This window comes from Hippichthys cyanospilos, chromosome 9 (genome assembly GCF_059441005.1).
Source record: "Hippichthys cyanospilos isolate Australia breed blue-spotted pipefish chromosome 9, RoL_Hcya_1.0, whole genome shotgun sequence".
Taxonomy (NCBI): domain Eukaryota; kingdom Metazoa; phylum Chordata; class Actinopteri; order Syngnathiformes; family Syngnathidae; genus Hippichthys; species Hippichthys cyanospilos.
This window is the reverse complement of record NC_142377.1, coordinates 8,714,227-8,726,646: the sequence shown is the minus strand read 5'-3', so window position 1 is coordinate 8,726,646 and position 12,420 is coordinate 8,714,227. Positions and strand designations below refer to the sequence as shown.

At 40.3% G+C, this 12,420-nt stretch overlaps 1 protein-coding gene and 1 long non-coding RNA gene across 2 annotated transcripts; both read left to right on the top strand.

The window, feature by feature from the left end:
- The first annotated feature begins 5,438 nt into the window (after nucleotides 1–5,438).
- Nucleotides 5,439–5,964, top strand: LOC148418734 (uncharacterized). The gene is made up of 2 exons (XR_015866641.1): nucleotides 5,439–5,610; nucleotides 5,910–5,964. It is a non-coding gene; the product is annotated as an uncharacterized LOC148418734 (long non-coding RNA).
- A 336-nt stretch (nucleotides 5,965–6,300) lies between these two features.
- LOC148418733 (uncharacterized) lies at nucleotides 6,301–9,860 on the top strand. Its single transcript, XM_088422778.1, has 2 exons — nucleotides 6,301–9,506; nucleotides 9,806–9,860. The coding sequence occupies exon 1, from the start codon at nucleotides 6,301–6,303 to the stop codon at nucleotides 9,295–9,297; it is 2,997 nt and encodes a 998-aa protein (XP_088278904.1). The 3' UTR covers nucleotides 9,298–9,506; nucleotides 9,806–9,860.
- Nucleotides 9,861–12,420: the final 2,560 nt, after the last annotated feature.

Here is a 12,420-nt window from a genome sequence, read left to right as displayed (position 1 = left end):
AATATTCCCCAAAAAAGGAGATGTAGGAGAGGGGAGCAAAAAAAAGAGTGATGAAATAAGAAGGCATCAGATAGCTCAGACGAACAATGACAGGAGCGTTTCAGAGCTAGAAATAAAATCATTTTGTCACACCCTTGTGCTGTATTTTGACCATTTTGAGTCATTTTCCTCCACATCATTCTCGCGGTATTTTAACTCATTGATGGCGCGTGATAGCTAAGTGCTCGTGCTATATTGAACCTTTGAGACGTCGTCGCCGCCGGGGTGAAATTTCAGCTCCTTAGTGTCTTTAAATGCTTTTCCTTATATGTGAAATGCCTTGATGTAAAGATCAAAAGATTGGACATAACTTGTTTTTAAATCCTGTTAGAAACCAAATAGGAAGAAAAAAAAACGGTTGGCAGGATACTCGTTTATTTCAGAGTTCTTACTTTCAAATAATTATTCGGAACTTATGCTCAGATTTCCAACTTAAGCGGCAAGTGAGGATTCTGTTTGTGTTCTCAGATGTCTTATGTTAAAAAAAGAATTCTGAGAATAAAGTCAGAGTTGTCACTTTAAGTGAGAATTCAGAGAATTAAGTCAGAGGTTTGAGCTTAAAATGAAAATTCTGAGAATAAAGTGAAAAATTTGAGGTGGGAATTCAGTCAGTCTCTTTCCCCCAACCACAATTCTCACTTTAAACTCAGAATACCGGATTTATCCAAATATAATATGAATTCTGACTGAAATGAGAATTCTGACTTCATTCTAAGAACCCTGCCTTAAAAGTGACATTAGTATTTTGATAAGTATTTTTTCTGGTGATGAATGCATGCGAGGCCTATACGTTGTTTAACGTACAGCTAACATTTGGCTAAATGACTTCCAATGAGCTGATGACACCTTGGTTAACATATTCCACCTCAATTATATTTCTCTTCAGCTCGACTCTTATCTGGAACCTTTCCTGGCAATCAGACATAGTGTTTTCCCTCAGCCAATTTTCCAGATAATGCAGCTTATCTCGCAGCGCGACCAAAGTTGCCAACGGAATGAGGCTCCGGTCAACCTCATCAGCGCTAATTGTGTCGCCGCTAATGCATATTTACACAACGTCACTTCAAAGAAATCAGCTGTCCGCTGAGATGCGGAGTTGAAAGCGCCAACTGACAATAAGCTTGATCGCAATTGCGTGAAATAGGCTATTTTGGAGAACGTGGTGGCCATATTGCTTTCCGAAAAAAAATCAGGGTGGGACAGAAGTTCAAAAGCAACTCATTCAATCCCAAAGACGCAATTTTACGTTCTTTTAGTCCTCACATTCAATCCCGGGTATTTAAATGCATTTTTTTTTTTTTTTTTAAGTTTGGCTAAAGGAGGGTCAACAAATGGTTGGGACTAAATGTATCATGCACTCAAGTAACCAATTACTTTTGTCCCTAAAGTAATGTACTTAATTACAAAAAATAATAAGTGCCATATATTGCCCAAAGTAATGGCCGATTTTAGTCGTTAGCTGTCTAAAATAATCAATTATTTTCGTACTTAATACCTAACTTTATTCGTTTAGTACCAAGAATTTGTAGAGCCTCCTTTTGACAAACACTTGAATAAAATTTAAAGAAATGTAAAGAAATACCTGGGACTTAAATTTTCATTTCTTGGGGAAAAAAAATACATAAAGCATGTAAGTGGCAGAGCTTTACAGCAGAGATGGGTTTATGATGCCTTGTGAAACTTTTGACGTATCTGTTTGAAAAAGAAAGAAAAAGTTAACGCCTCGTTTCATAAAACAGCCGTATTGGCGATATCTGCTGGTCAGAAAGAGTCATAGCAGCTACAATTTTCAAAATAAGTCATTTGAAATGTGGTGTGGAGATATCTTCTTAGCGGTTCTTAAAGTTTTTTTTTTCAATGATTTTTTATATAGTCGTATCTTTTCAGAGATTTGGAAAAAACAAAAATGGAGAAAACAATTTAATCATGAATAAGCTTTATAAACTACTAGCAATATAAAATGTCCTCCTTTGTGACTATACTAAAAAAAAAAAGCATAAAGATAGCATTACCTTAATTATAAAGTTTTCTCGGTAGCATATGTCAGTTTGGGCTGAACCATTTTGAAAGGGGGTATGTTTTTTTCTAGGACCATAATAATATTTTTATGTATGTTTCACTGAAACATTCACATGATTTATTAAATATGTTATGAGGAAGTTTGCATAGATGCGATTTTTGAAATATTCCTTTTGATTGCTTCGCAAAATCATCATGCGGGCCGGACTAAACCTCATCACGAGCCGGATTTGAACTGCGGGCCATATGTTGGACACCCTTTTCTTTTTTTCCCCTTTAAAGTCGCCTTCTAAACCTTGGCTTGGCCCGTACATTAGTATGAACGTGCATGTCGATGATAGGAACGCTCCCAATTACCAATGCACGCATACACACGCGCGCGCGCACACACAAACAAAGCGCCATTGTCGCAGCGACACTTGCGAGGATGCAAATTGGACTCCCTAATTGAAAAGAACAATTAGAGCAAATGTTTGGTTGATTCATCCCTCAAGATGTCATCCAATTAGGCGCCGCTTACATTATTTGATGACTTGAACGGTCCTGCTCAAATGAGCCTTCTCTCATGAACGCAAACACACTAATCTCCGTCTCCTTGTTGGAACAGTCAACTAATGTGTTTTGGCACAAATGTGAGCTAACGGTGATACATGGCCAAGAGCAAAAATATACCGTGAAAAGTGTTTATCTAAAACCACAATGCAGAAAACAAACACTTTGTGAAAAGATATATTTTATGCTAATAATACTTGAGGCCTTAAATACCTGAACAGGAGTTTCTTTCTATAAATATTATAAAAACAATAATAAAAATGTATATTTGCTGAGAAATTAATGTATATTCTAAAAATAAATAAATATATGTTAAAATTTTACATTGACAAACATTACCAGGTGTTTATTATATTTAATATTAAATATTTAATATTTAATAGTCGTACCCCTTCAAAAGGTAAATTATTTACCTTTTAAAGGGAAATCTACTTATTTGTTTACTAATCTACTCATTTAAGCATTTTCAGCAATATTATCAATAATCGATTTAAGAGCAAATCATATTTAAGTATAATATACCTTTAAAAACATTCTTCCCATGAGCTGCCGCCTGAAAATGGCATCACGTGTGCTCAAGGCTGTATCCTGGGTTTGGTCACGTGACATTCGCAAGCTGATTTGTGATTGGTCGTTAGCAGAGTCTCAGCACATATGATGTCATTTCCAGTCAACAGCAAGTGGCAAATGTTATTTGTTTGTTTGTTTTTTAATAAAATAAGTTTCATTTCATTTATCATTCCTATTAATCTCATTTCACATCAGCAGCACTCAGTCAAAAAGGATAATAGGGGGAAAGTGCTACTTTTGTCTATGTGAAACTCCTCAACTCACTTTGACTTACAGTAGTTCCTTGGTGCCAAGATGTCCATTTTGTCAATTGATTACAGAGTGAAAAAAAAAGATATCACATTTTTCGGAGTAGAAGCTGCACCAACAAAAGATTTACAGAAAAAATATGTTTGTCATGTATAGGCTGCACTGGACGTTTTTATTTTGTTTTTATCTCATAATTTTTTTCAAACTGCCTGGTTACAGCAACATCATGCCTTCAACAGAGTGAACACGCCTGCATGTTTAGAAAAAAAGGGCAGAATACCGAACCAACACAACAGTAAAATGCCTGTTTGCGTGTACTAATAAAGTGTTCCCCCTGATGGTGAATAAAATAGCAGTTCAAAGTCAAAATCAATACTTTGAGAGGGTCTTCCTTTGTCTCCCTTTAACTCTTTCAGTGCCAAGCCTTATAGGAAAAAGAAACCTCTAGGGCCAGTCCGTTTAGCATTTTCACAAACCTATCAAGGCCAATAGAATATTGTGCTCTATGTCTATGTAAATATGGGTGGTTTATATGAAAGATTGACTTCCATTCTTCAGTTAGAATTGATGCAGGTAATAGCTGTGTTGTAAGTGCGGAAACACTGCCATCCAATGGTCACAGTTAGCGCTGCTAATTTGGCTTATATTAGGTAATCATTAGTCAAGGGTGTCCGCTCTTCTCTATAACAAACATATTTGACCAGAATTTTATTATTTATTATTGTTATTACTTTTTTAAAAGATGAGAATTCTCTCCCATGGCACTGCATGGGTAAATTAGCTGGAGATTGCCCCCTGGTGGCTTTTAAAAAAAAAAGCACTGCACTACAAGGTGCAGCGTTGAGACCGTAAAAAAGTACCGGTTTATGGTCTGAAATTTAGGATGTATCAACATATACAATTAAATTAAATATGAGAAAATGATCATTTTTTGCAGGGTTCCAAACGTGTTATTTTCTAGTTGAGTCCAGTTTGAGTCCAGCAAACTGTACTCAGCAAGTCATTTGTTTGCTTTGACCATCACAGATGCCGCACACTGCATGAGACGGCGGGACAGGGGCTCATTTTCTGCCGTTTGATTAATCGTCGCACAAAAGCTCCGAGTTCCATACAACTTTAGTAGTTAACCCCGTCACCCGCCGATATGACTGCCAAGTGACTTTGGCGCCAGACTGCCGTGACAAATACCATCCAAGTACCGAGAGGCCCAGCGACCCATCCTTGCATTGGGCAGCATCAGGGAAAATTTTTTTTAAAAATCCACGGGAAATAACATCCATCTAAAATGGTATCCGCGCGCGAGAGGGGGGTAAATCGTCAAGATAGCCGAGGAAGGCCCGCTTGGGCCTCGCCGGATAAAAGCCCGGACCTCGGAGGAGCGGAGCCCGCGGGGCTTACACGCAGATTGAAGGTGAAAATCCGACTTATCGGGACAGGAAAGGCAGCTCAAAACGGCCTAACGCCGCTAATCCTCACTCAAGACGGGATGATACAACCTCAAAATACCATTGAGAAAATGCCTTCATCCTTTAAATAAACCTGCATTGATGTTTTTGCTGCCTTAAAGAGCAGTAATCCTCCGAGAAGGCGGAAAGAGAGCATTCTCTAAAGCTCTCTTTAACATTCACCCCGCTGCTTATTGCCCACTTCAAGTGAGAGAAAACACTTTTCACCAGACGCGGAGCCTTTTACCTCTGGAGGAGATATGGACTTGAAATGATGCAGATTTTTGTCTTCTCCTGGGATGCTTCCCCTGTTGAATTCCCTGGTAGAAAGCCGCAGAGATCTGCAGGTGTGATAGTGTCATTTAATTTCATCTATTGCCATTTAACCCTGGATCGTTTCGCCCTAGGCGCACTCTGAAAACAAATTGGCTCAAAAATAATCCAAATTTGGTCAAAATGGGATCATAAGTAGCCCAAGTAACGTCAAAATGGGATCAACTTAACTTTTGTTGGCTTGTATATATATATATATATATACTGTATATATATATATATATTGTTCTGGAGCAGTTAAAACAGTTAGACTTGTGCCTTGGTTTTCGTTTTTTGGCGCCGCCTCTGGCCGCTGTTGGGAGTGCATTTCTGAAGGGGAGGGGGAGGTGTTCCAGTTGGGAGCAGTTATGTCGATGCCTCACGTTTGTTGTCCGTCCTTACGAGAGCTGGCCCACGAGTGTCTGTGAGTCGTTTTCTTTAGTGGAATATTTGTTGCCCTAATATGCCCATGGTTGGTCATTCGTGTCATTATAGATAATAAGCTGGCTAATGTTAGTTTATATTAGCATGTTAAACGGTGCTGCCTTTGAATGTGTTGGCTTGTTAGCATTTTCGCGTTAGCCTATTAGCATTTCATATTGAAGAGAACATTATTTGTGGTTGTATGTTTGATTTAATCTTCACAGTTGTCTACATTGTCTACATTTGGTAAGATGTGATTTTCACATATGTATACTTACGTTTGGTATATATTCTTTGCAGTTTTACAAAATAAAAATGAGTGAGAACGACACAACTATTAAAGAAGTTGCCCTCATTTTGCTGTTCGCTGTCTGTCTACCTTGACGAAAACCACCTTAACATCTTGGGAGGACAGAACAGTAAAAAGACACTCTATTCGGCAGAAGCAACCATAAAGAGACAGCTACTGTGTGTCATGGATGACAACAAGGAACAGTTCAATAAATACCATTCCCAGGAAAAGCAACAACCCCAAATGGATGCAAAATCATCTTTAGCAACAAGATCCTGTTGCTCTAGCTCCTCAAAGCATTCATGTAGGTCATTAGCAAGCGTCGCAGCTGCCAAAGCGCGAGCCAAAGCGGCAGCTGCACATGCGCATTTGGCCTATGCTGAAGAGGAAGCAGAAGCTATGAAACAACAAGCTGATGTTCAAGCTAAGCTACATGTCCTGCGAATGAAGAAAATGGCTGCTGCCGCAACCGCTGAAGCTACAAGTCTTGAAGTTGCAGCTCAGCAGCTAGATGAAAAGTTCAACAGAGATGAACACTTCTCAATATCGTCTGAGCATAAAGTACAAAGGGTTCAAGAGTATGTGAACAATCAACCATATGACCAGAATTACCAGACTACCATACAACATGATTATTATCCAGTCACACCTTTAGCTCCACCTAAGGTGTCACCAAAAATATCAATTTCATGTCCAATCACCTCTCTGGCTCCCCCGGATGCACTTTTCAAGACAGAGGCATGTGAAGGTCATCGTGTGAACCCGGTCACACAACTGTCTCCACCTCGTATGCTTAAGAGAGATGAGGATCAACCAGCACATCCACATTTGTTGCAGCTACATCCTCCCATTAATCAGCAGAATACAGAGCCTACACGCTGCTGCGAGCCATCTCCCCTATCACCTCCTCATCACATCACCCAAGACTCATCGCCGATCGAAGATGTGGCACGATATCTCATGAAGCGAGAATTAGTGTCAGCCACATTACAGAAGTTTGATGACGAGCCAGAAAGTTACCGTGGTTGGAAAGCTTCATTCTTGAACGTAATCAAGGGCTTATCACTGACACCACGAGAAGAACTTGATCTTCTCTGCAAATGGCTTGGGCCACAGTCAGCAGCACAAGCAAAGAGAGTCAGCTCTGCACGGGCTCATGATGTTAGTGCAGGCCTTCAAATGGTCTGGCAGCGCCTAGAAGAAATGTATGGAGCCCCTGAGATGATTGAATATAGTCTCTTCAAAAAAATCGAAGAATTCCCAAGGATATCTGCCAGAGATGGAGCCAAACTGAGAGAATTAGGAGACCTCTTAATGGAGTTGGAGCTTGCTAAAGCAGAAGGTTTTTCACCTGGACTTGCTTACCTTGACACAGCACGTGGTGTCAATCCAATTGTGGAGAAACTGCCATATGCACTCCAAGAAAAATGGATAACCAAAGCATCCAATTATAAAATAGACTACAGGGTCACATTCCCTCCCTTCACCGTCTTTTCCAGATTCATCCAAGAGCAAGCTAGGATCAGGAATGACCCCAGCTTCTTCTTCCACTCCGCAAGTGCAGGGAAAATGGAGAAACCTACAAACAACCTCAATAGAACGCATATCTCAGTGAGAAAAACAGACATCATAAATGAGTCGGGGTCTGACGCTCCAGAAATCGACACAATTGACAATCCAGACAAACAGTGCCCTCTCCACAAGAAACCGCACCCGCTCCGGAAGTGTCGCGGTTTCCGCAACATGACTCTAGAAGAAAGGAAAATGTACCTGAAAGAGAACAGGATATGTTTTCGATGCTGTGCATCCACCAAACACGGGGCAAAGGACTGTACAGTTGAAACTATCTGTATTGAATGTGAAAGTAAAAAACACATTTCAGCATTACACCCAGGTCCTCCACCATATGACACAAATCTCACCAATCCACAGCCAGAGTTGGAAGATCACGGCGAGGAGCCGGAAGAGAAGACAGACTCAACCTCAGCAACAACACTGTGCACGGAAGTGTGTGGAGACTGGCGTAGTTCCAGGTCTTGCGCAAAAATCTGCCTAGCCAAGGTGTATCCAGAAGGACAGAGGGACAAGTCAGTCAAGCTCTACGCTGTCTTGGATGATCAGAGCAACCGCTCTCTTGCGAAGTCTGAGTTCTTCAATCTGTTTGGTGTCATAGGACACAAGGAGCCATACACACTCAAAACCTGCTCAGGTCTTGTGGAAATGGAAGGAAGAAAAGCAAAGCACTTTATCATTGAATCCATTGATGGCCACACAAAGGTGCCTCTTCCTCCGTTGCTTGAGTGTGACATGATTCCAAAAGACCGTTCTGAGATACCATCTCCTGATGTTGCACATCATCATCAACACTTGGAGCCAATAGCACACAAAATCCCAGCTCTTGATGAAAAGGCACAAATTTTACTGCTCTTAGGAAGAGATGTGTTGAGTCTGCACAAGGTGAGAGAACAACGCAATGGGCCACAGGACGCGCCATTTGCCCAGCGTCTTGACCTTGGCTGGGTGGTGATAGGAGATGTCAGTTTCGAAGGGACACACAAGCCAACCACAGAGAAGACCTTCAAAACCAACACACTGCTCAAAGGGAGACCATCGTATATCAGTCCATGCACAAACAGCATCGATGTAAAAGAAAAGTTGCCTGCAAACCAACTGGGAGACACTCACCACAGAGACCAACCAGACAATCTTAGAAACACAGTGCTCATAAGGAAGGGAGACGACAAGAGTCCTGCACCCTCAGTTGACAATAAACAATTCCTGACCATTATGAAAAAGAAAAAGGAAATGTGTCAAGATGAGTCCAACACATGGATGGCACCCCTACCATTTGCAACACTAAGCCGACTGCCTAATAATCGAGTCCAGACTCTTGAGCGACTCTCCACCCTTCGTAAGAGCTTAGACAAGACAGCAGACATGAGAGATCACTTCGTTGAATTCATGCAAGGCATGCTTGACAATCAGCAAGCAGAGATGGTGCATGTGCTAGAGCCGGGAGAGGAGTTTAAACAACTGGAAAAAGGAAAACCTGTCTCCAAAACAAACCCCCTGTCAAAGCTAGACCCTTTCATCGACCCTGACCCAGAGTGTCCCACTGTCTTAACACCAGCGATGCTTCTCACACAAAAGGCGTGTGCTGCTCCTGCACCAGAAGAAGAGTTTGACCCAAAAGATCTACAAGGGTATTTGGCAAACATGCAGACCAGGAAGAAATGGAGCAAAGACAATTACAACACCCAAGTTGGAGACATTGTCCTTCTTAAAAACGAACAAGTCAAATGCAATGAATGGCCCATCGGTCTCGTCGTCAAGAGCATTCCCAGTGAGGACAAGAAGGAACCTTCAAGCAAGACTCGAAAAGAACAAAATACATAGTGGTATAAAGGACTTATACCAGGCGAGGAGTGTTCTGGAGCAGTTAAAACAGTTAGACTTGTGCCTTGGTTTTCGTTTTTTGGCGCCGCCTCTGGCCGCTGTTGGGAGTGCATTTCTGAAGGGGAGGGGGAGGTGTTCCAGTTGGGAGCAGTTATGTCGATGCCTCACGTTTGTTGTCCGTCCTTACGAGAGCTGGCCCACGAGTGTCTGTGAGTCGTTTTCTTTAGTGGAATATTTGTTGCCCTAATATGCCCATGATTGGTCATTCGTGTCATTATAGATAATAAGCTGGCTAATGTTAGTTTATATTAGCATGTTAAACGGTGCTGCCTTTGAATGTGTTGGCTTGTTAGCATTTTCGCGTTAGCCTATTAGCATTTCATATTGAAGAGAACATTATTTGTGGTTGTATGTTTGATTTAATCTTCACAGTTGTCTACATTGTCTACATTTGGTAAGATGTGATTTTCACATATGTATACTTACGTTTGGTATATATTCTTTGCAGTTTTACAAAATAAAAATGAGTGAGAACGACACAACTATTAAAGAAGTTGCCCTCATTTTGCTGTTCGCTGTCTGTCTACCTTGACGAAAACCACCTTAACATCTTGGGAGGACAGAACATATATATATATATATATATATATATATATATATATATATATATATATATATATATATATATATATATATATATATATATATATATATATATGTATATAATGGGGGGGGGGGTGTACAAAACAACCCAAAATGTGGTTGTTTTGGCTGTCCATTTTACCCCAATATCAGGGCTTAGTAATTAACCCAAATAAAATTAATAAAATAATCCCCACACACACAAACAACACTAAAAGTTATGTTTGAAAATAAACCAATTCTGGGTCATTTTCTAGAGATCCGAGCCAATATTTAGGTCAATTTGACCTGATTTTTTACAGCAATTTAACCTCATTTTGTTGTTGTGGACAAAAGAAACCCCAAAAATTGCAGCGTTTTGAAAAAGAATTCCTCAAAAATTGGGTTTTGTGCAAAAAAAAAAAAAAAAAACTGAAAGTTGAGTCAAATTGACCCAAGTACTGGGTTGGTTCTTTTTTGATCCACTGTATAAGTGAGACGTTTTGACCCCATTTATGGGGTAGACTTGTGTGTTGTATTTTTGAGCCAATGTTTTGGGATAAACAAATGACCCAATAAATTTTGTTAGTGTTTTTTTTTTTTTTAATCAAAGTGGTTAAATATTTGTTAAAAAGTTTTTCTCTGTGTGTGTGTAGTTAAATAATTTGAACACACAAAACATGTGTATGATTTGTCTTAACACAAATGAATAACCCACAAAACAACACTCTAAAAACAGTAGTGTTAAAAAGAACCCAAATATGGGTTCAAAAGGACCAACCCAATATCCAAGTCAATTTGACTCGGAAGGGACGCTTAGTACATGACGATATCAAAATTGGTTTGTTTCGCATCATACAACCCAGAATGTTGGGTTTAATTGGCTTGGTCCTATTTTTTAAACCCTTAACTGTTTTTTTTACGACCCAACTGTTTTTAGTGTGAACCCAATTTTCTGGGGTGTTATGTGAGTTATTCACTTCTTTTCGACCCGACTATTTCTAGAGGGCGTCCTTTCAAGTTTCTTCCGCCGAATCTAAAAAAAAGCATAAAAAAAAAAAACGCTTGATAGTCTGGAGTGTGTATCGAGGAGATGCGCGTACACACACCTATTTCAGCAGATGGACAAAAAGCTGTCATTGTGCATTTTAATTGGGCATTTATGGCTGGTTTTTGGGCATCCACTTGGCTGGAACAGGCCCCATCTGATTATACATTATGACAATATTAAAACAGATGTCCAGACCAATAAAGTAAATTCCTGAAGGACTGCGCGTAATGTGAGTAATTGATCATTTTTTTCCCCCGTGCTGGCCTCTATTTACCAGCATGCTCCTGTTAAACAGATTGCCCCTGTAGTCAGGAGTGGGGCCCATATGGCACAGCAGTTTACTGGCAATTTGACTAAACTGCTGATGAAGTGTTGCTGTTCCTCTGGAGGAAACCTGTTGGAGGAGGAAGGATTTTTTTTTTTTTTTAACAGCTCTTACTCCAATCCAAAAATGTCTGCTGGCACAGGCCCGGCACAGGAAGCCTCCCTTCCCAAGTTGGACCCCAGGTTGGCTTCCACATCCTCCAGACAGCTCAGCAACGAGGGGATGTTTATTATGATGCAAACCCGCCTCGGCGAAATGCAATCACAACACTTGTGTTTCCTGCTTGACTGTAAGCAGACCTGGACGCTCCTCCGAAGTGCATCTAGAGTTGAAGTGAGATACGTTTGCAAAAGGAGAAAAGATGGATAATCCCGTTTCAACTGACATTTTGTAATAAACGGCACACAGAAAACTATCGTAAATTTCGGAATATCAACTGCACCTTTTTTCTCATGCTTTGAGCCCCGAAGCTTATAGTCCAATGCGACTTATCTGCAGTTTTTTTTCCTAGCCACCAGAGGGCAATCTCCCAGTAAACAAAGGGAGAGAGCAGAAGACGCTATTGAAGTAATGTGATTCCCCTTAATTTTAGGGGCAAATTCAAAGAATTAACAAGACCCCAGACTGCCTAGAATCTAACCAACAAAAAAACTAAAATAAACTGAAATAAAATTTACAGGAAACACTCACAAGGACGACAATGACCCGACAGGAAGTCAAAAGAAACAGGAAACTAAATACGCTCAAAACTGATGAGACAACAAGGAACACCTGGGCAAGAGCCAATAAGAACAGGGACCTGATTGGCCAACACAAGGGAAGCAGCTAAACAAAGACCGGCGGATGCAATCACACTAACAAGACGCTGTCACGGGGGGAGCAGAAACGTGTGAACAAAACTCAAAGAAATGAACAAAACTGAAAAAGGACAAAACTCAAAAGGACAAAAAAAAGCAACAAAAGATCAAAACAGAAACAAATAGCGAATCCCTATAACAACCCATGGAAAACAAACACCAATTGAACATATCAGAACTGCTATTTAAGTCACCGTTAGGTGGCAATCTCCAATGGTAAACAGAATCGGGTATGTTACTTTTGTGTGGGTGCAGTATTCTAATGATCA